We start from the raw sequence: 24141 nt of genomic DNA, 5'->3' as shown, positions 1-24141 counted from the left end.
TGTCAATTATTGTTGCGGATTTTGGTGCGGATTTTGGGTATAGAATGGGGAAAAAAAAAAATCCGCATCAAAATCCGCAGCAAATTCGAGGTAAATCTGCAGCAAATCCGCGGCAAAAATAAGGTGCGGATTTGCCGCGAAAGTCGCGGATTTTCATGCAGAAAAATCCGCAGGTACATTCTACCGTGGACACATAGCCTAAATCCGCGGCAAATCCGCGGCAAAATCCGCGGTAAATCCGCAGCGTGGGCACACGCTACATTTTTGTGTTCACCACAAAACTGCACCATGTGGTCAGAAAAAAAGCAGCCTGTGATCACAAAAACGCATCCAAAAACACATGTATTTACCATGCGTTTTCCATGTGTTTTTGATGCGTTTTTGACAATGCATTTTTTATTTTATGGGTGAAAAATAGTGATAGGCAGACCTGGACATACCCCCGTAAGTTCAAAGGTACCCGATTGCTGGGCACTTGAGTAATAAAAAACCCAAAGTAAAAATAAAGAATAAAATGAGTGCACTATACTTGCAGAGTCACCAGCACAGCTGTAACTGCTTACCTTCATTGCATATGCACTGCTTCGCCTATAAACCGGCGTCTGTGATTCGTTGCAGTCAAACGTGCCCCCACGCTAAGTGACAGCGTGTCTGACGCTTCCAATCACAGACCTTGTCTGCGGGTCTATCGTACATTAAAAATATATAAAATTGACATAGGGTCAGCTCATACACCGTGTGCAGAATTATTAGGCAAGTTGTATTTTAGAGGATTTTTTTTATTATTGATCAACAACTATGTTTTCAATCAACCCAAAAGACTCATAAATATCAGAGCTTAATATTTTTGGAAGTTGGAGTGGGTTTTTTTTAGATTTGGCTATCTTAGGAGGATATCTGTTTGTGCAGATAACTATTACTGGGCAGAATTATTAGACAACTTAATAAGAAACAAATATATTCCCATCTCACTTGTTTATTTTCACCAGGTAAACCAATATAACTGCACAAAATTTAGAAATAAACATTTCTGACATGCAAAAACAAAACCCCCAAAAATTAGTGACCAATATAGCCACCTTTCTTTATGATGACACTCAACAGCCTACCATCCATAGATTCTGTCAGTTGCTTGATCTGTTTACGATCAACATTGCGTGCAGCAGCCACCACTGCCTCCCAGACACTGTTCCGAGAGGTGTACTGTTTTCCCTCCCTGTAGATCTGAGGGCCCACAGGTTCTCTATGAGGTTCAGATCAGGTGAACAAGGGGGCCATGTCATTATTTTTTCATCTTTTAGACCTTTACTGGTCAGCCACGCTGTGGAGTAGTTGGATGCATGTGATGGAGCAATGTCCTGCATGAAAATCATGTTTTTCTTGAACGATACCGACTTCTTCCTGTACCACTGCTTGAAGAAGTTGTCTTACATAAACTGGCAGTAGGTCTGGGAGTTATGCTTCACTCCATCCTCAACCCGAAAAGGTTCCACAAGTTCATCTTTGATGATACCAGCCCATAGCAGTACCCCACCTCCACCTTGCTGGCGTCTGAGTCAGAGTGGAGCTCTCTGCCCTTTACTGATCCAGCCTGTGGCGCATCCATCTGGCCCATCAAGAGTCACTCTCATTTCATCAGTTCATAAAACCTTTTAAAAATCAGTCTTAAGATATTTCTTGGTCCAGTCTTGACGTTTTATCTTATGTTTCTTGTTCAAAGGTGGTCGTTTTTCAGCATTCCTTACCTTGGCCATGTCTCTGAGTATGGTCCACCTTGTGCTTTTTGATACTCCAGTAACGTTGCAGCTCTGAAATATGGCCAAACTGGTGGCAAATGGCATCTTGGCAGCTTCACGCTTGATTTTCCTCAATTCTTGGGCAGTTATTTTGCACCTTTTTTGCCCAACATGCTCCTTGCGACCCTGTTGGCTATTTGCCATGAAATGCTTGATTGTTCGGTGATCACGCTTCAAAGGTTTAGCAATTTCAAGACTGCTGCATCCCTCTGCAAGACATCTCACAATTTTGGACTTTTCAGAGCCTGTCAAATCTCTCTTCTGACCCATTTTGCCAAAGGAAAGGAAGTTGCCTAATAATTAAGCACACCTTATATAGGGTGATGATGCATTACACCACACCCCTCCTCGTTACAGAGATGCACATCACCTGATTTACTTAACTAGTAGTTGGCTCTCAAGCCTATACAGCTTGGAGTAGGACAACATGTCTAAAAATTATCATGTGATCAAAATACTCATTTGCCTAATAATTCTGCACACAGTGTATTATGCTACACAGCACAGATAAAGCATACGGCTATAGGCAGCAGCCCCCAGTTGTGTGCTTACCTTATCTAGCTGTGTATCAAAATAAGAGGAACCGCATGCGGCAAAAAAGCAGGGTACGATCCCTCCCAATTTTGATACAGAGCCAAGCTGAAGCCTGACAGCTGGGGGTTGGTATTCTCAGGCTAAGGAGACCCGTGCTTGTTGGGCCATCCCAGCCTAAAAATAGCAGCCTGCAGCCACCCAGGATTGCCGCATCCATTACATGCGACAATCCCAGCATTGCCCTGGTGTGGTGGCAATCGAGGAAATAAGGGGTTAATGGTAGCCCACAGTTGCAACTAAGCCCTAGATTAGTATTGGGAGGCATATATGAGACACACCCCATTACTAATCTGTAAGTGTAAGTAAATAAACACAAACACCAAAAAAATCCTTTTTTTGAAATAAAAGACAAAAAGCACTTTCATTCACCACTTTATTAACCCTCTTTATTAATCCACACCAGGTCCCACGATGATTCTAGCTCTGCTACATCTAAAGTCACAATGAGCACCGTAGAACATGACTGCGTGCTGTGAGTTTCAGGCAGAGACTGAATAAGCCACGCGATTAGCGGTGATGTCACCCATGTTAGCCGCAGCCACAGATGGAGGTTCTCACGGTCTCAGGTTAAGGCCCCATGTACAGGCTGTGTTTTTTGCGGCATTTTTTGGCGCAGTTTGGATCATCAAACTGCATCCATTTCCTTCCCCAGCAAAGTCTATGAGATTTCAACTTTTTTTGGCTGCATCTTTGTGGTCACCACAAAGCCTGCAGCCACCCAGAATTGTTGAATCAATTTGATGTGAGAATCCTAGCACTTTACATGGCTTTTCCTGATTGCCCTGGTGCCATGGCAGTTGGAGTTGGGTGTTCATTGAGGTCCCCTGAGGTGAGATTAACTGCGGTCACAGGTAGAGGGCCGTGGAAACTTCCAGCTGTGACCCGCAATGTTTTTTTTTAAATATTTATTTAAATGATTAAAAAAAAAAGCCACATTTGGTTCCTTTTATTTTGATATACAGCCAAGATAAGCACATGGATGGGTGCCTCAGCTTCTAGCCATATGCTTTATCTGTGCTGGTGTCACGCTCCCCGGGTCCTCTGCTCCGCTCCCCGGCTCACCTGCCACGCTCCCCGCTCTCCAGCCTCCATTGCCCGCGCTTCCCAGGCCTCCTGGTCCCCGCTCCCGGCGCCCGTCGGCTTCCCAGCCCCAGCCCGGCTCTGCTGCTTCCTCCTCTCAGCTTCCTGTCCTGGCTTCTGGCACCCGGGCCGCGTGCATGCGCATTAGGGCGCGCGCGCGGTCACTGACCCTTTCTTAAAGGTCCAGTGTCCACTGACAGGAAATGAGGCACACAGGTACAGGGTATAAAGGGGTTTAATGTACAAGGGGGCGGGGCCTGTTCTTCGTGTTTCCCAAGCTAGGAGTCAGGTCTCCTTGTGTTCCTGTGAGATACTTACCTCTCTCTCTTCTAGAGCCGATCCTGCATTGCCATCCGGTCCTGCCGAATCCCGAACCCCGAACGCTGCCTATCTGCCATCCTGACAGTCCGTACCATCTCTGTTCCCTGCGGTGACCCGTCCTCTCGCTCCAACGGTTCCGGACCCCGCCTGACATTATCCCGGCTTCCGAACCTGAGCTCCGTCACCAGGACTACCATCAGTGACCCCGTGGTCCCAGGGACTTCTCCATGGTGCTCTTGTGCGCGGACTGTCCTGCTACCTATAGTGCTCCGGCTACCGGACTCCTTTCCCTCATCGGGGAGTTCGGCCCAGTGGATCCACCTCCCGGGTCTGCCCATCCACCTGGCCCTAACAGTAAGAACAGGCCATGGATCCCGCCGAAGCACTAGCGGCCTTGCATGAGGAACTCCAACGCCAGCGTGAAGTCCAGAACCGCATGCTGAACTTTATGACTTCCGTGGACGCCCGCTTGAACACGCTACAAGCATCGGTCACATCTTCAGCGCCTCGGGCCTCCACTAGTCAATCCACGGCTCCAGCTCCCGTGGCAGCCTCCTCGGATGCTTCCAGACTTCGTTTGGCCTCACCACCCCGGTACGCCGGAGATCCCAAGACCTGCAGGGGGTTTATAAACCAATGCTCCCTCCATTTCACGCAGCTGCCGCATTTGTTTGCCTCCGACCAAGCCAAGGTCGCCTTCATAATGTCTCACCTAGAGGGCGAGGCACTGGCGTGGATGAACCCCTTGTGGGAGAAGGAGGACCCTATGACCAAGAACCTCCAGGAGTTCCTGCAGGCCTTTCGCGGCACCTTTGACGAGCCCGGACGCGCCTCCGCGTCTGCTTCATCTCTTCTCCGGTTACGTCAGGGAACTCTGACGGTGGGTCAATACGCCATCCATTTCCGCACCTTGGCTTCGGAACTCGGGTGGAATAACGAGGCCCTAACCGCCGCCTTCTGGGAAGGACTCTCGGGTCGAATCAAAGATGAGCTGGCTGGTCGTGACGTACCATCCACCCTGGACGCCCTGATTACCCTAGCGACTCGAGTGGACATCCGCTTTCAGGAGCGGTCCAAAGAGGTATCCCGTGAGAGACGTCCGGTACGGCATTCCTCTCCTCCGCAGAAGCCCGCCGTACTCCAGTCAACGGCATCTGGTGTCTCCGTCCATGAGCCCATGCAGATCGACCGTGTGCGACAGTCTGAACAACGTCAAGCAGAGCGGCTCGCCAAGGGTCTCTGCTTCTACTGCGGAGAGGGCACACACCTGCTACGCTCCTGTCCAGAGAGGCTGGGAAACTCCAAAGCCTAGGGTTGGTAGGAGAGGCCACCCTAGGTGCTGGGACTCTCTCAGACCCGGTTACATGGACTGTGCAAGTGACAACGGGAGAGACGCGGTTCACGGCTGAGGCGTACCTCGATTCTGGGGCAGCAGGCAATTTCATCCAGCAGGCCACGGTGGACAAGTACCAGGTGCCTGTTACTCCACTCGCCAAACCCCTAGTGATTGCCTCTGTGGATGGGAGACCCCTCTTTGACACCATCTCCTGGATCACCAGGCCGGTTGAACTGCGTATCGGTGCTCTGCACACCGAGAACATCGCTCTCTACGTCCTCCCACACATGTCACATCAAATCCTGCTGGGTCTTCCTTGGTTACGGACACACGAACCTTCAGTCAGCTGGGGCACTGGTGAAATCACTCGATGGGGCTCTTCTTGCCATGAGAACTGTCTGAAGACCATACAACCCATCCGGCGACCTCCGGTTCCAGAGTCCCCACCGGGACTGCCCTCAGCCTATTGGTCCTTCGCGGACGTCTTTGATAAGAAGGAGTCAGAGGTGCTTCCGCCACATTGTCCTTACGACTGTGCCATTGACCTGCTCCCGGGAACTACACCACCTCGAGGACGGATATATCCACTGTCTCCAGCCGAAACAAGGGCCATGTCTACATACATCACAGAGAGCCTGGCTAAGGGATTCATTCGGAGATCCTCCTCTCCTGCTGGAGCAGGCTTCTTCTTCGTGAAGAAGAAAGAGGGCGACTTACGCCCATGCATAGACTACCGGGGATTGAACCAAATCACCGTAAAAAACAAGTACCCCCTGCCGCTCATCCCCGAATTGTTTGATCGGCTCAGAGGAGCTCGTGTGTTCACCAAGTTGGATCTTCGGGGTGCCTACAACCTGGTCTGTATCCGCTCGGGGGACGAATGGAAGACCGCGTTCAACACTCGCGATGGGCACTATGAATACTGCGTGATGCCCTTCGGCCTGTGTAACGCACCAGCAGTCTTCCAAGAATTAGTGAACGACGTGTTCCGGGACCTTCTCTACGTCTGTGTGGTGGTATATCTGGATGACATCCTTGTCTTCTCTCCGGACCTCCAGACCCACCGAGAGAACGTGCAACTGGTTCTACAAAGACTGAGAGAGAATCGTCTGTACGCCAAGTACGAGAAGTGTGTCTCCGAACAGTCTTCTCTCCCCTTCCTGGGTTACCTCATCACCGATACCGGACTGCAGATGGATCCAAAGAAGGTCTCTTCCATTCTCAACTGGCCTCCTCCTTCTGGACTGAAGGCAATCCAACGCTTTCTGGGATTCGCCAACTATTACCGCCAGTTCATCCCTCACTTCTCTGCTCTGACTGCTCCTCTCTCCGCCTTGACCAAGAAGGGGGCTAATCCAAAGGACTGGTCACCCGCGGCCGACGCCGCGTTTGGCTCTCTAAAGCGGGCCTTTGCCTCCTCTCCTGTACTCCACCGTCCGGAGTTAAACCGCCAGTTCACCTTGGAGGTGGATGCCTCCTCCTCGGGAGCCGGAGCAGTGCTCATGCAGAAGTCCTCCTCCGGGAAGATGGTGACTTGCGGTTTCTTCTCCAAGAGCTTCTCAGCGCCTGAACGCAATTACACCATCGGTGACCGAGAGCTATTGGCAGTTAAACTGGCTCTGGAGGAATGGCGCTATCTTCTGGAAGGAGCAGTGTACCCCGTGATCATTTACACGGACCACAAGAACCTGGAATACCTGCGGTCTGCTCAGCGACTGAACCCACGGCAAGCCAGGTGGTCCTTGTTCTTTGCCCGGTTCGATTTCCAGCTCCATTTCCGACCCGCGGACAAGAATGTACGCGCTGATGCCTTGTCTAGGTCTTTCATGCCATTGGAGCAGGAGGAGGAGACATCCCAACCCATCATCTGTCCAAGTAAGATTATTCCGGTGGCTCCTGTCACCCTGGCCCAGATACCGCCCGGGAAGACCTATGTCTCTGAGACTGACAGGCAAAAAGTGTTACACTGGGGCCATGCCTCGAAAACAGCCGGTCATGCTGGTCAGAAGAGAACTTGGAGTGCGATTGTACGTCATTACTGGTGGCCATCCCTTCGCACGGACGTCGCCTCTTTTGTCTCTGCCTGCTCCTCTTGTGCCAGGAACAAGACGCCCAAACACCTGCCATATGGCCGTCTTCTGCCTCTGCCTATACCCTCAGTTCCCTGGCAACACATTGCGATGGACTTTATTATGGACTTGCCATTGTCTTCCGGACACACAGTCATATGGGTCGTGGTGGATCGGTTCTCTAAAATGGCCCATTTCGTCCCTATGGCTGGACTGCCCTCTGCCCAGGAACTCGCGGACGCCTATATACATCACATCTTCCGCTTGCATGGCTTTCCATCACACATTGTGTCCGACAGAGGAACTCAGTTCACCTCCCGCTTCTGGAGGGCTCTCTGTAAACATCTGGGAGTAACTCTGGACTTTTCTTCTGCCTACCATCCTCAGTCGAACGGCCAAGTGGAACGGGTCAATCAGATATTGACCTCTTTCTTACGTCACTACGTCAACGCCCATCATGACGATTGGTCCACGCTTCTTCCTTGGGCTGAATTCTCCCATAATCACCACGTCAGTGAGTCCTCCTCCAGTTCTCCCTTCCATGTCGTCTACGGACTTCAGCCTTCTGTCCCATTGCCTGTATCCTCTTCCTCGGATATCCCTGCTGCTGATGCGGTAGTCCGTGACTTTACAACCATTTGGGACTCAGTTAAGGCATCCCTTGCACGTGCATCCCTGCGGATGAAGAGACACGCAGACAAGAGACGTCTGGATCCTCCGTGTTTCTCCCCCGGAGATCTCGTCTGGCTTGCTTCCAAGTACGTCCGATTGAAGTTACCATCCTGCAAGCTGGGACCTCGCTACATCGGACCGTTTAAAGTCCTCGGCAAGATCAATGAGGTCTCCTACAAACTGCAGCTCCCGGCCACGATGAGGATACCCAACTCCTTCCACGTCTCTCTGCTCAAGCCGGTTGTCCTTGGTCCCTTCTCCGCTGCTGCCAGTCCGGCTCCTCCTCCTATTGCTGATGACGACATCTATGCGGTAAGGGATATCGTGGCCATGAAGACCGTACGGGGTCGACAGTTCTTTCTGGTGGACTGGGCAGGCTATGGTCCTGAGGATAGGTCCTGGGAGCCCAGGGAGAATGTGGGTACTCCTCTGATCCGTGCCTTCCTGTCCCGGTTGCGGGGAGAGGGGCGTGGGGGGGGGGGTACTGTCACGCTCCCCGGGTCCTCTGCTCCGCTCCCCGGCTCACCTGCCACGCTCCCCGCTCTCAAGCCTCCATTGCCCGCGCTTCCCAGGCCTCCTGGTCCCCGCTCCCGGCGCCCGTCGGCTTCCCAGCCCCAGCCCGGCTCTGCTGCTTCCTCCTCTCAGCTTCCTGCCCTGGCTTCTGGCACCCGGGCCGCGCGCATGCGCATTAGGGCGAACGCGCGGTCACTGACCCTTTCTTAAAGGGCCAGTGTCCACTGACAGGAAATGAGGCACACAGGTACAGGGTATAAAGGGGTTTAATGTCCAAGGGGGCGGGGCCTGTTCTTCATGTTTCCCAAGCTAGGAGTCAGGTCTCCTTGTGTTCCTGTGAGATACTTACCTCTCTCTCTTCTAGAGCCGATCCTGCATTGCCATCCGGTTCTGCCGAATCCCGAACCCCGAACGCTGCCTATCTGCCATCCTGACAGTCCGTACCATCTCTGTTCCCTGCGGTGACCCGTCCTCTCGCTCCAACGGTTCCGGACCCCGCCTGACATCATCCCGGCTTCCGAACCTGAGCTCCGTCACCCGGACTACCATCAGTGACCCCGTGGTCCCAGGGACTTCTCCATGGTGCTCTTGTGCGCGGACTGTCCTGCTACCTATAGTGCTCCGGCTACCGGACTCCTTTCCCTCATCGGGGAGTTCGGCCCAGTGGATCCACCTCCCGGGTCTGCCCATCCACCTGGCCCTAACAGCTGGCTATCATAATATGGGGGGACACTAAGCCGATTTTTTTCAATTTTTTTATTTATTTCTATACCACTATAGATGCACTTAGCATTTGTGATTGGAAACAGTCAGACATGCTGGATGGGGGTGCGTCTGACTGCAACCAATCACAGATGCCGGTGGGTGGGGAAAGTAGAGCATATGCAATGAAGGCAATGATCGGCCCCAGAAGTGAATGAGCAGCCTGGAAACCGTGTACAGATTGCTCTGGAGCCTGGATAAGTATAGCCCGCTTGCTCCTATTCCCCTATTCCTTCTACCACCATTTTTAGTCACCAGATTCTGGTCCCAATAGACTTATATGGGGACTGGCGTTCGGCCAGATATCGAGGCCGGAATCATAATTTTTATTAACCCGATTTGACCCGCCGGTCTCGGTTATCTGTGACTCAGCCCATCACTGGTTGTTGAGTTATTTAGAGGGGATACGAAATTTACACTGTTCGGCCATATTTCTATAAAGCTGCTCGCAACTGTCCAGAAAGCGGCAGGCCCTGCTGATTTTCCTACTCAATTCTCATGCGAGTCACATGCAAGTTTATCTCTGGCCTTACTACTTTACATTATATGAAAGTGTCATATCTTCAGACATTTTTTTTTTTTTAAAGTGAGGGGTGTACTCATTTTCGTGATATACTGTACTTTTAATTTCTCAGTTTTGAAAAACTAGGAAGACATCAAATTGATTTTCATCGCTAAGCATGAATTTTACCTAGAAATGTATAGTATTTCTGCTTTTGAGAAAATGACAGTAATACCTGTATAATAATGACAGTGGACACATCAACCGTTATTATTGCACAATGGCTTTTCTTTCCAAATAGATTCAGAGATGAGTTGTTGCTCCTCTCAATAAACATAATATTATATCTGTAAGAGAGAAAATGTTATATAAACATACATTTTAATATTTAACATTGGCAGCATGATGATAAAAAAAAATAAATGGTAAAAAAAGTGGTTGTAACTGTAATATTGATTAAAGGGAATCTTTCATCAGGTTTTCACTACCACTTCTGAAAACAGCATAAAGGAACGGTAAGAGCCTTATTCCAGCGATGTATCACTTACTGGGCTGCTTGGTTCAATTTTAATAAAATCACTGTTTTGTCAGCTGCAGATCTACCAATTCTCAAAATGCTGATCTCTGTATAACCCTGCCCACACCACTGAATTACAGCTTGCTGTGTACACCGTGCATAGGCTGAAAGCTGGCAATCATTGGTGTGGGTATGGTTGGACAATATGGCAGCAGATTTGTTAGTCTTCTAGTGATAAACTCCTGCTGGTAAAGCAGTGATTTTACCAAGTAGACTTGTAAGTGACAGATGACTTTACGAGGGTCTTTGTCTTCATACAATGTTGCTCTCAGATTTGGTAGCAAAAACCTGGTGATTAAGGATGAGCGAACCCGAATTGTAAAGTTTGGGTTTTACACTGGACAGCTAATATTTGATACTCAAATCCAAACACAGACTGTGCATGGTGAAGTTCAGTGTATGATGCTGAATAACATTTGTTGAAAGGCTGCGGCACAGCAACTTAACAAGCTTTTCGGCTGTGGGCACTTCCACAGCCATCACAATCATGCTAAGTATTGACATGGCTGTGATTGGCCAGTGCACCACACCACAGATCATAGGTGGTGTGTGTCGCCATTGTGCTTTGAGTAGTGTAGGGACAGAGCACTGTTCGAGTGAGGGACAGTGTTAGGTTACTCCTCTTTGCATACTTATAAAACAGGCTCTGTGTGGGCACTCTGCCACAGGTTCTGTGGGGTACTCTTAAAAAGGCTCTGGCAACTGTTGGTATAGGGAGCGATCCTCCGAGAGATGTGTGGATGACTGGCATGATAATACTGTGAATGGTCCCTGTTTCTTCTCCTCTTCCTTCTGTGCCACTACCTCATCCATCATCACTCAAAGCGTTTTTTCAAGAAGACAGAAATGGGAACGTAATGCTGATGACGATGTCATCAGCGCTGGCCATGTTCGTAGAGTACATGAAGTAGTGCAACACAGCACACACGTCCTGCATGGAGGCCCACTTGTTGGTTGTGAAGTGGTGTTCTGCAGGGCAACTCACCTGTATGTGCTACAGCTGAAACTCCACTATTGCCTGCTGCTGGTCGCACAGTCTCTCCATACATCCAGATGGGGTAGTGATTAGGAAGGCAGAAGTGTCACTGCAGCACTGACAGGCAAGCAACAGGGTGTGAACACTGAAAACGCGCACAGCGGCCCGAACTTTCTGCAGCAGCTCGGACATCTCGTGGTAATTTTTTTAGAGTAGCCCCACAGAGCTTGTTTTCAAAGTACCCCCTCAGAGCTTTATCTAGAGTACCCTTACAGAGCCGTTTTCAGAGTACCCCCACATAGCCTGTTTTCAGAGTACCGCCACAGAACCTGTTTTCAGAGTACTCCCACAGAGCTTTTTTCAGAGTACTCCCACAGAGCCTGTTTGCAGAGTACCTCCACAGAGCCTTTTTGCAGAGTACCTTCATGTGCCATCTTTACTTCCATCACTGGAGTGTGATCGAAAAATGTGGGAATACAAATGCATGCTGGTAGACACACTACTGACAGTGGGGGTTCAGTGGAAGCACAAGGCAGAGGAGGAGGTAGTCACCAACGCAGCTGGGGCACTGGCACCACCTCAGAGGAAAAGGTAGCCTGGTTGAAATGTGGAAAAACTTCCTCAGCATGCCACAAAATCCAGCCCCATCATAGGATACGGTGCATATTAGCAGGAGGCAGTGTTTCAACAACATAGTTGAAGAGTACCTTTCCACACGTCTCCACTTACTGAGTGGAAGATCTGCTCCATTTGACTTCTGAATCTCGAAATTAAGCACAAGGCCTTAGCTTGCCCTTTACGCCTTGGAGGTGCTTGACGCCCTTGCGGCAAGTGTACTTGTGGTGCCCCTGAGGCTTCAGGCGCCACAGGGTACTGCGCCTGAGTAAAGGTGCAGTATTCATCCCGGGTTCGGAGGAGGTCAGTGCTGGTTCCACACCACTCATCCACACATACACACCATTGCCCTTTTCCAACTGGGGACCAGACTAGGGTTGGGTTACATGGATGGCCACCTAATGGTAAGGACCTTCCTAGCCACTAGTTGTGGGACACGGGAGGGGGAGGGGTGATGTCCGGGGGAACAGAGAGAATAGAGGAGTCAGTGATTAGTGAGCTGGAGAGGAGAGAGGAGCCAGCCTCTCCAGACAGGCTGGAGAGAGTGCAGTTCCACACAGAAGAACAGCAACACCGGTGGATCTGGTGGGACACAGGAGAACACGATCGCTGAGGGGATACAGAGTCAGTTCCCCCAGGACCAATGCAGACAGGGTGCAGAGCCCTAGATGAAGGGGAACTTCAAGTCCTTTTAATAATTCTGCTGGGTAAGGAGAATTCAAGTTTCCTTTGACCATCTGTGGCGCCCCTGAGGCTTCTGTCGCCACAGGTCATTGCACCCCATCCAGCGGTGTGATGCCCCATTCTGGGAGAGGAAGAGAGTGAACTCCGGTCCCCTGGTAAATCCACACTACACCCACAGGGCAATTGGGGAGGTGGGAGGAGCCATCTGAAAGCAGACACAGAGAGGAAGGTCAAGTTTAAGTAGTCTACCTCAGGGAGTGAGATAGTGAGGAGCCAGCATGTAGTGGAAGAAGGAGTCGAAGAGAGGGAGGGGAAGGAGAAGGAGGCCTGCTGGAGGCAGGCAAAGAGGAGAAGAGAAAGGAAAGAAAGCTCCAAGTCAGTCAGGAGCTGAAAAGGAAGAAAGAGACGCTTCCTGGTGAAGATCCTGGGACTCTGAGGGTCCAGGTGACACCACGCAGAGAACAGAAAGGGTCCCAGGGCCACGGGTAGTCTGTAGAGCTGTCCAGGGCAGTTTAGAGCTGCGGTGGCCTGTTCCACAAGAACATCGGTGGAGGGATCAAGCTGCAACAGGGGACGGTCCCTAGAGACTGGATGAGTGCAAAGATCATCTCCAAACAGTAAAAACCGAGGCCCAGGGAATGTTGTAAACTCCCCGGGCCAGAACCCATAGCACACCTTTCAGAAAAGGGGTAATCAGCCGACAGGTGACCCCCCAGCCTGGAGGCTGTAGTGGAGGCCAAGCCAGGTTTATCCTATCAAAGGCAAGGCTAAGGAAGACAGCAGAAGATAGAGACACTAAAGAGAAGGGTACCGGCTTTTACTCTCAGAATCACCCAGAAACGGCGGAGGTCCCTGACAGTGGTCCCAGCAGTCCAAGGCCCCTGGGCCCCGACAAGAATGGTGAGTAAAGAACTTGAACTGCACCCTTGAAGTTGCCTCTGTTATTTCATCTGCATAGACACTCCCAAGCACCAACAGTGCCCCGGGCATTGCTCCACCTGTGGGGAGCAGTACCACCATTGATGCTATAACATCCCCCGGAGGCCTCACACAGCAGCGGCGGCTTCATAGCCGCAGACCACAGGTGGCGTCACGAACACAAACTTTAACTCAAGCCACATATTCTACTGACACCCACCAGGGCCACGGAGCCGGGCCCAGCCACCACTGACTACCACCGGACTAGTCCGGCCCGGCACCGGGTGTCCCACAGCCCTGGGGTGGGCGAGTCATATGTCAAGTGCCCGGGGCACAGCAGCACATAGAGCCAGAGTTGAGACCACGATCCAGCCCCATTAAAGGACTCGCGCTGCCTGCTAGATGGGATGGGACTTAAAAACTACAGAGAAGGGACCCAGTGTAGCTACAGGCCATGGGGACCCATAACAAACCGCGCAAGGAGGAAGGGCTCACCATCCACAATACCGGCACTGGCTTCCGAATTATTCAGGATCGGCTGGAGCCCATCTTGGTGAAAACTGGTACTCCAAGGGCTATAATCTGACAGTGAGTAAAGAACTTGAACCGCAGACCTTGTGTAGTCCCTTCCATTGCCGGCTTTGTCGCCCCTGTGCTCTGGCGCTATAGACTACGACCCTCATCTTCATCCTTGGGGCGAGCTCTACCTGTAGAGAGCTGAAACACCTGAGCTGCATCACACCATCAGCCCCTGAGGTGAGCGACATCCCGCAGTGGCGGCTCTTCTCATATCCGCATATCACAGGTGGCGTCACGAAAGACAACTACTCCCAACATTCCCATCCCTAGCCATCATTTTATTGACACCTTTGGACCACGAAGCCTGGCGAGGCCGCTATGACATCCCAAACCACCACCGCCAGTCCGGTGACGAGTACAACCCCTGGCCCAGTGTGCGCGTGCACTTTGGCGTCATGAACAGGATTTTGTGCCCACAACAACGGGTACTGTTCGCCTTCAAGAACTGTGTAAATAACGTTAATTGAAAAATTACAGCTGTCATTAACTGTGCAGCGCGGGAAAAGAAGGGACATGCCATCGTGGGTGGAGCCCAGGAGGAGCGTGAAAAGAGAGCCCCGCTGCCAGGGACTGGCAAGAAAACCCTGTGCCTCCAAGCAAGGGCAGAAAAGCATGAATAAATGTGACTCCCCTGGACTATCAGTTCGTCACAGGGTACTGCACACTCTTTCTCTTTAGTGCAGTATTCAAATTACTCATGGTTCTGGGTCCCCATCTTACAGTGCTGCTTCCAACAGCAAATCAAATCCTAGAGACACCCTGCACCACACCCACCAGGCACACCAGTGGGTGGCTTGAGCGGAATAGGGTTGCCCACCTAGGAGTCAGAAAAAGGGGAGGTGAGGAGTGTAGAAGGGTAGCACTGAAGAGGAGTAGTGAAGTGGAGGAGGCTGGGAGTAGTGGTTCCCAGAAGAAGCTATCTAGGTTGCAGACGGTGGTCTGGACCTTTAGGAGTCGGACCCTCGGTCGCAGGGGATTGACACCTGGACCAGTTAAATAGAACGGTCAAGCAGCCTGGTCCTATCACCGGACCGGGAACGAAGGCATGGCGGGGTACACAGACCCTAGGTCGGGGAGAAGCTTCAGGCAACCCGGCAATTAATCTGCGGAGAACAGAGCCTTTATGGACTGTTCCCACTCACTCCAGAATCGGGGCACTAGCGCAATGAGGGGGATAGGGCCTTCCATACAAGCAGCCCACTAAAATCCCAAGCGTGAGCCCTGAGAGCAGGCTCCCACACTTAGCCACAGTGGGGAGCGGGGCCCGGCAAGTTTCAGACTACTGGGCCACTACGGTGAATTTAAACTTAGTGCCAGGAGGCAGGTCACGGATCACCAGGCAGCACTGCAGGGGACCCGGACGAGCTCCCCTTTGAGAGGCAGCGGAAATCAGAGACTTGGTTTACCCGGTTGTCAGCGTCTGCTTATTGGCTGAGTGAGTACCTGAGTGATTTCCCCTTCACGGCAGCCAGTAGCATCATCCAGAGTCTCAGGGCCTACCCCTACCCATGGAGGGCAATGACACCTTGCTGCCCCACTCCATCACCCTGTATACATCACAGATGACACTGGGGGCACATACATTGCACAAGGGGATGGGAACATGTAACTGCCCCCAGCCCCTCCTGTGATGTATATGTCCCAGCCCCTTCTGTGATGTATATTCCCCCAACATCTCCAATGTGATGTGTAAGTCACAGGAGACGTTGGGAGCATACACATCACAAGAGACACTGGTGGCATACACATCACAGGAGACGCAGGGGGCATACACATCACAGGAGACTTGTTGAGACAATTTTCATGGAAAATGGGAATATACATTTGTGTCCAATCATATTGATAAAAGTATTTTAACATATGATATCCCCATAATATTAGATTCACATCACAGGAGACGCAGGGGGCATACACATCACAAGGGGGGCTGGGGCATGGACACCACAAGAGGGGCTGGTGCACAAACACCACAAGAGGGGCTGGGGCACAGACACCACAAGAGGGGCTGGGGTACAGACACCACAAGAGGGGCTGGGGTACAGACACCACAAGAGGGGCTGGGGCACAGACACCACAAGAGGGGCTGGTGGGGCACAGACACCACAAGAGGGGCTGGGGCACAGACACCAAAAGATGAGCTTGGACTCAGACACCACAAGAGGAGCTGGGACACAGACACCACAAGAGGAACTGGGGCACAGACACCACAAGAGGAACTGGGGCACAGACACCACAAGAGGAACTGGAGGCAAACACATTGCAATAGGAGCTGGGGCACATACACATTGCAAGAGGGGCTGGGGCACATACACATTACAAGAGGGGCTGCGGCACATACACATTACAAGAGGGGCTGGGGCACAGACATCACTGGGGGGAGCATAGACATCACTGGGGGGAGCGCAGACATCACTGGGGGGAGCGCAGACATCACTGGGGGGAGCGCAGACATCACTGGGGGGAGCGCAGACATCACTGGGGAGTGCACAGACATCACTGGGGGAGCGCAGACATCACTGAGGGGAGCGCAGACATCACTGGGGGGAGCGCAGACATCACTGAGGGGAGCGCAGACATCAATAGACATCACTGGAGGGAGCACAGACATCACACTGGGGGGAGGCACAGGCATCTCGGGGGGGGGCTGCACACAGGAGTGGGGGGCTGCACACTGGACTGGGGAGGCTGCACACAGGACTGGGGGATGGGCTGCACACAGGACTGGGGGATGGGCTGCACACAGGATTGGGGGATGGGCTGCACACAGGACTGGGGGGATGGGCTGCACACAGGACTGGGGGATGGGCTGCACACAGGACTGGGGGATGGGCTGCACACAGCACTGGGGGATGGGCTGCACACAGCACTGGGGGATGGGCTGCACACAGCACTGGGGGATGGGCTGCACACACAACTGGGGGATGGGCTGTACACAGGACAGGGGAATGGGCTGCACACAGGACTGGGGGGGCCTTGATATCACTGACGGGGGGATGATGACGCAAACCTGGGGTGATACACAGCATGGGGGGGGGGCACACAGCACTGAGGGTTTCACACAACTCTGGGGGAGAGGGTATACAGAACTGGGGTGGAGGGGCACAAAGCACTGGTCTGGGCACACAGCAGCAGAGAGCGGGCGCTAGGCACACAGCAGCATCGGACTCACAGGACCGGATAGCAAGCGCCGGACACACAGCATCGGAGGGAGAAGGCGGGCACAGAGCTCCAGAGGGAAGAGGGGCGGGCACACAATGCTGGAAGCTGTGAGGCTTCCGTGGTACGGAAGCGTAGAGCGCTAAATTCGCCCACAAAGTAAGTCCTGATCATGTTGGCACTGGCCGGCAGGAGAACACATTGGTGAGCACAAGCGACGATATGTGGATTTAAAGGGCCGGCGGCCTGCAAGACCGTGGTGACGGCACAAGCACTGCCGCCCCCGGGAATCTGCCCGGGGGCCGCATAAAAGGTCATGGCGGGCTGCATGCCGTCCGCGGGCCGGAGGTTCCCCACCCCTGCCATAGGGTTTTAAAACCCCCTGGAGTTACGGTCCATGCAAAGGCTGTGGGCCATCATTTTAATTTGAAAAAGTGATCACATACTGACTGTGTCGTCTGCAGCAGTGCATCGAGCACATAATCCTGTTCTAAACATTGCTGTTCAACCATATGTGATGTTGTCCAGACGTAGTGCCAAAACTAGTTTTTTAGCCTGATTGCACTTGGCCTTCCCTAGCTACAGGTTTAATAGAGCCAGTCATTTATCCAACTCGCTCACCAAAGTACTGAGAGAGGAGCAGAGAGGATTTTCCTGATGACCTATTCATTCTATAGTAGATGTGGAAAGGGAGAAGAAGGCTATAGAAAAAGAACACCGGCAGTAACCTATCCACAACATTAATAGACCCATTTTCTAGTCTCTGCCTTTACAAACAACAGTCTAGTACCAGGAATTCCTTCCTCCCCATAGGGACTTGCTCCCTTCCCAAAGGACTTTCAAACAGCAAGGAGTTATGGTCCACCAAACACATAGGCTTTGGGACTTTTTTTGTATTTCATGGTTAAAAATCAAGATATGTATTAGAGGGCCTGTGGCAGGCCTGAACGCTGGCAGTAACCTCTCCACAACATTAGGAAACCCATTTTCTAGTCTCTGCCTTTAAAAACAACAGTCCAGTACCATCAATTGCCTCCTCCCCATAGGGAATTGCCCCCTCCCAAAGGACTTTCAAACAGCAGGGAGTTATGGTCCACCAAACACACAGGCTGTAGACCATTTTTTTTTATTAAAAAGCCAAGACATGTATTAGTGGTCCAGTGGCAGGTAATTTCTGTACTACACATTTTGGCTGTCCCATTATGGCAGCTAACAGAATCCCACCTGTTAAAGAATGTTGTGTCAAGCCTGTGAATATTAACTGGAAATATTGTTTAAGATGAATATGCAGTAAAGCCATTGAAGTTTTAACTGATTGTGGACTCATGTCTGATAAGGTCGTGTGTGTGTTGTGTGAACGGGCTCCCAAGAAGTCGACTTTAATCCGGAGTGTCCAGCTGAAATCAGGTACCACACACCTGCCCCTCGTGTCTGTAGCGTATTGGGGCAGGCTGAGGACTACAACCCTCGCTCATGACTTCTGCTCCTGGCTACATTACAGATATACTCAAGCGCTGCTTTAAAATTTTTCTAAAGGTAATTTAAATTGGCAAGATAGACCACAGGAGAATGCGGAGTTTTTAAAGGTGCAAATATATAAAAACAATTTTATTTATATAGAAAAGTTAAAAAACAAAGAATATCGTGTGCTGAAAAATATCTATTATTGAATGTTCTCAGTGAGAGGAACAAAATTATAATCTTGTGATACATAAATATATAAATAATCAATATACACATTACATGATTATATACTTACACAGCAACACCTGAGATGAGAACAATTACATAAATGACAACTTTCAAAGGTGCATCACACCTAGACCATTTAGACAGCATCATAGTAGTGACGCTAGGTCCCTGAGAGTACGTGGCATTGACTTAATACATGGGGGCTTCAGAGGGGGAAACATAAAGAAAGTGTTTGCCCAAAAGGGAAGCTAGCTGGATTATGGCACCGGATACCCTGAGTCCCAAGGGGTCTAAATGAAAATTTAAGTCTTTCTTCCTTTCTGTGATTTTTTGCCATCATCATTTTATATATATATATATATATATATATATATATATGGTTTTTCCTGTGTTTTTCTATATAAATAAAATTGTTTTTATATTTGCACCTTTATAAACTCTGCATTCTCCTGTGTTCTCTGTTGTAGATGGAGTTGGTTGCGGGCCCTAAGCTTTCACTTGATTGCATGGCTGTACCTACAATACATAAATTATGTGCCATAATTTTCTGTTTGTTTAAATTGGGAAGATGCATTACCAATTTTTTGAAGACCGCTAATAATACGTGGCTATAGGCAGCCGGTGCTTTTCAATTTTTCTAAAGGCAATAACAATTGGCAACATGCGGCACAGACTACACTAACAATTTTTTAAACACCACGTAAAATCGGTGGTTAGAACTAGGATGGTGTTTTAAAATTTTTCTAATGGCAATAACAATTGCCAACATTATCATTATTATTATAAGAGGTTGAGTGGAGCCAGCCAGTTACGAAACTCGCTTACCAAAGTACCGAGAGAGGAGCAACTGGATATTCCTGATGACATATTAATTCTATAATAGATGTGGAAAGGGAGGAGAAGACTATGGAAAAAGAACACTGGCAGTGACCTCTCCACAATATTTGGCGATACATGTTTTAGTCTCTGGCTTCCAAAACAGCAGTTTAATACCATCAATTGCTCCTCCCCATAGGGATTTAAATCACCAGCTAATTACAGTGCACACAACACAGGCTGTGGCCTAGCATTTAAATTTCAAAAATCAAGAAATGCCTGAGTGCCAGGTGTAGTCCTCCTCTTGCCCCTAGAAGACTGGCACTACAGACGAAAGCAAACTTGGAGACCCTACTTGGGGTCTCCACATTACCAAACATTAAGGTGAGGCTGCAGAAAAAGTGGCCACAATTGGCACACAATACCGATAGGCCAACAAAGCAACATGGCAGTGTGGGCCCGGCACTGGAACAAGGCTTGAAACAGTATTTTTTTGGGTCACCAGAGCAAGCAAGATAACAGACAGATGTAGGCCTTTTGCTCAAAGAAGCCTGGCACTACACCATCGCCTCATCTGCATAGTCTGGGTCTGGGGTGGCAAATCACTGGACATTCATGACTTGTTCATCGTTATGATCATTAGGCAATCTATGCTTTTAGGGGACAGGTGGCTGCACTTAGCCATCAATACACCGTCATCAGCGCTGAAAACACATTCTAAGAGAACGCTGGCTACTGGGCAGGCCAAAACGTCCAAGGCGTGAGTGGCAAGCTCAAGCCACACTTACATTTATGAAGACCAAAAGGAAAAAGGGTCCAACAGTTATTGCATCCATATTGAGCTCTAGATACAGCATCATCCAGCATCATCCATTCTAGTCCTTGACTATGTGTCAGACTTCTAGCCTGTTCTGCTGGTGCATAAAATGCTGTAAACAATGTGTTCCAACAAGCATACAAATTGGTTCTGGCACTTGAACTGCTGCTGCTGCTAACGTTTCTGCATTGAGGACGCGACGTTCCAGTGGTTGGAATACTAGAACTGCCATGCATGCTGTATGCCTCCCTGCTGGCTTGTGGAAAAGTACTGTTAAGATGGTCTACAAGCTAGTTTCAATACTCCAGCATCTGCGCGTCCCTTTCCAGAAGTGGAAGCATCTTGCTAAATTGACTCTTGTAACGTGGATCCAACAGAGTGGCAACCCAGTAGTCAGCACTATTTCTAATACTAATGATACGGACATCATGTTGCAAAAATCGCAGCAAGAAAATGCTCATGTGTCGGATGCTTCCATGAGGTCCAAGTCTATGCTGACTTGTTAGCGGATTAATGCTCAAGCTTGCTGCCTCCTCCTGTGTCTCCTCACACCAACCACAGTCAAAAGAGATGGGTCCAATATCTTCATCTCCAGAGTTTTGTGCCCCCATCACCTCTGCCTCCTCCATTTGATTCTCGGCTCCTGTACCTTCACTACCAGTTTCTCTGTTAACATGAGGCCGCCTCCATCTATTGCCTAAACGCTCTTGTGACACCTGCCAGTGCGACGACTGTCTGGACCTTCCAGGAAATGTTATCCCTTCCTCATCCTCCACTGCTTTCTCCTCTTCCTCTGGCAAAAAATCTTTAAGCCAGCAATTTTTCTATTTAATGAGCAAAATGTATACTGTCTGAAGAGTAGCTTATCACAAAAGCTTGCAAAGGAGTGGTATTTAAGTTAATAGTTTTCCGTAACACAGTTATTATTTATGTTTATTGTGACGTTAGTTGTTTTGCTTACTTTTATATTGGTTTATTAATCTTTTGAGCAATTCTAATATTTACAGATTATGTATTTATGTAAGATCTTTGATTGATATGTTGAAATGTGTACACAAACTTTTATGTTTTGTTTATTAAATGTATGTGCTTTTCTTTCCGTTATTTACTTATATCAAGAGGGTTAATGAAAAATTCTCAGCATTTACTAGTAATATAAAATATGTCCTGTGGAAACTGAGCATATAAAATTAAATAGCAATTGTAATAGAAATTGTTATTAGATGATTTGCAGGATATAACAAAAAAACAAATAGAACAAATATGAGCAGACACATTTGTTTGAAGTGTGGAAGGTTTCAGACAAATAGTTATTTGTAAATAGATGCTTTACCTTGACTCAAGGATGTAAAGTAATTCCGAGTTATTGATCAGCTCTACTGATGACAGCAAGACATATGGAACAAGCATGTAACATAGGTGCTTGTTATGCATTGGGGTATCTTTAAAACAAACAAACAAAATAGAGACAAAAAAATCAGTTTTGATGTGAACATCATATATTTCTTTATTTTATTCCAATGTTTGCTATGCAGCTGGATCTGTCTAGTTTCCGTACCTTTGGGCTCCTTTGGAGCTGCACAGGCAAAACTGCCTTTGCTAGCAGCATTACTGTTTGCTCAATTTGGGACAGCCCAAACTGCCAAATGTCATATGTTCTGCCCCTGGAAATGTAGGAAGCCAGGAGGCAGGGAAGTTTCTGAAGATTGAAAGGGAAACAACCCCTTTAAACTATTATATAAACTATTTTGGATATTCTATCTCTCACTGTTAACATTAATCTACCCTTAAAATTATAGATTGTTCATGTCTTTGTCAGTGGGCAAACTTACAAAATTAGCAAGGGATAAAATAATTATTTCCTTCACTGTATTGGACTTTGCAACAATGGCACAAAAGGAACTTACATGAAAAGAATGCTGAATTTGAAACCTTTAAAAAATGTATTAAGATTTTGAACAATCACTTTAAGGAGTATTCCAGTTAGAAGACATCATCACCTACTGTATCTACAGGATAGGTGAGAACTTTTAGATCAGTGAGAGTATTACCACAACACCAATGATAGCCAGAAAAGGGCACTTTTACACGTTGCGACATCGCTAGCAATTGCTAGCGATGTCCAGCGCGATAGCACCAGCCCCGTCGCACATGCGATATGTGGTGATTGCTGCCGTAGCGAACATTATCGCTACGGCAGCGTCACACGCACATACCTGTTTGGTGACGTCGCTGTGACTGGCGAACAATCCCTCCTTCAAGGGGGAGGTGCGTTCGGCGTCACAGCGACGTCACCGTGACGTCACTGATCGGCCAGCCAATAGAAGCGGAGGGGCGGAGATGAGCGGGACATAACATCCCGCCCACCTTCTCCCTTCCGCATAGCCGTTGGGACGCAGGTAAGGAGATGTTTGTCGCTTCTGCGGGTTTAGACACAGCGATGTGTGGTGCTACAGGAACGACAAACAACATCGTACCTGCGGTGGAACCGACATTATGGAAATGAACGACTTTACACAGATCAGTGATATTGTACGCTTCTGTGCTCGTTCATTTTCACACCTAGGATTTACACGTTGCGATGTCGTTACCGACGCCGGATGTGCGTCACTAACGACGTGACCCCGACGATATATCGGTAGCAATGTCGCAACGTGTAAAGCCCCCCTAAGACTGGGTTTATGTGCTTTGGCTGTGACGTGGCCAAGGTCACATCTCAGACAATTTGTATGACAGTATGATTTTGTCTGCACGACACTTGCAATGTACCAAATTTAATTGAAACTTGATTGATTTAACATCTGTTAGTTGGAAATCATGAGCCCAATTCATAAAGTTTCATATGCCAATCTCAACAATGGGTGTGCAACAGCTATTTATTGCGTCACACATTCCGTATTGAATTTGGTGTAATTTACGGCACTAAAGTGGCGTAACTTTTAAAGAAATTGTCAGATGGATTTCACCACGCCTCAACCAGCCTTGCTACACTCCCGTTGTAGGCTCTGGCCTGGATTAGTGTGAATACACTGTGATGTGGTTATGCACTCTGCTTGCCAGTGGGCAAACTCAAGGTAGCATCAGCAACACTTCTCATTTAAAAGTTTAATTGGTTTATTAAACAGCACATAAACCACACTCTTGGTACTATAGCACCAGCCTTCCCTCAACGTCACAGGACACATGCAGTCTGTTTAACATGTGGTACACCTGCACAGGTTCGGATACACCTTAGCAAGTATTCCAGTGGAGCAATCTCAGCCTCCACTTACTGACCCCGGCCAGTATACCCACCACTCTCCAGAGGTACCTTACGGAGGTTTCTCAAACCTGCATACACTGACCCCAGTCAGGTAAAGCGAATCCCCTATTCCTTCAGAGGATCCCTTTGAGAGACGTCACAACCTCTTCCATGGTCCCGGTCAGGATGAGTGAATTATCCCTTTTCTTAGAGAATTCCTTCCTGGAGACATCACAGTCTCCCCACACTGATCATGTGGCACACAAATAGTCTCCATCTTAATAGACGAGACACATCCATGGGCGGAGGTATGTGGTTAGCCAGACTCACCAGTCTCTCCAGCTATCCATAAAACCTGGCCCTGGTACTTCCTAACAAGTAAGTACCAGAACGAACATCCAGGTTTAAATCACTTCTATGAGACA

At 49.3% G+C, this 24141-nt stretch overlaps 1 protein-coding gene across 1 annotated transcript in view; it reads right to left on the bottom strand.

Moving 5' to 3' along the window:
- Positions 1–24141, bottom strand: part of SHOC1 (shortage in chiasmata 1) — a 525180-nt gene that overhangs the window by 72678 nt on the left and 428361 nt on the right. Inside the window, exons 21-22 of the mRNA XM_075348066.1 lie at positions 21809–21917; positions 9881–9992 (exon numbers count right to left, since the gene is read on the bottom strand). Of these exons, the coding sequence (XP_075204181.1) occupies positions 9881–9992; positions 21809–21917 (221 nt within the window). The remainder of the gene's footprint in view (positions 1–9880; positions 9993–21808; positions 21918–24141) is intronic.

Source organism: Anomaloglossus baeobatrachus, chromosome 1 (assembly GCF_048569485.1).
Source record: "Anomaloglossus baeobatrachus isolate aAnoBae1 chromosome 1, aAnoBae1.hap1, whole genome shotgun sequence".
Taxonomy (NCBI): Eukaryota; Metazoa; Chordata; class Amphibia; order Anura; family Aromobatidae; genus Anomaloglossus; species Anomaloglossus baeobatrachus.
The sequence above is the reverse complement of the archived record's forward strand: the minus strand, read 5'-3'. Positions and strand labels throughout refer to the sequence as shown.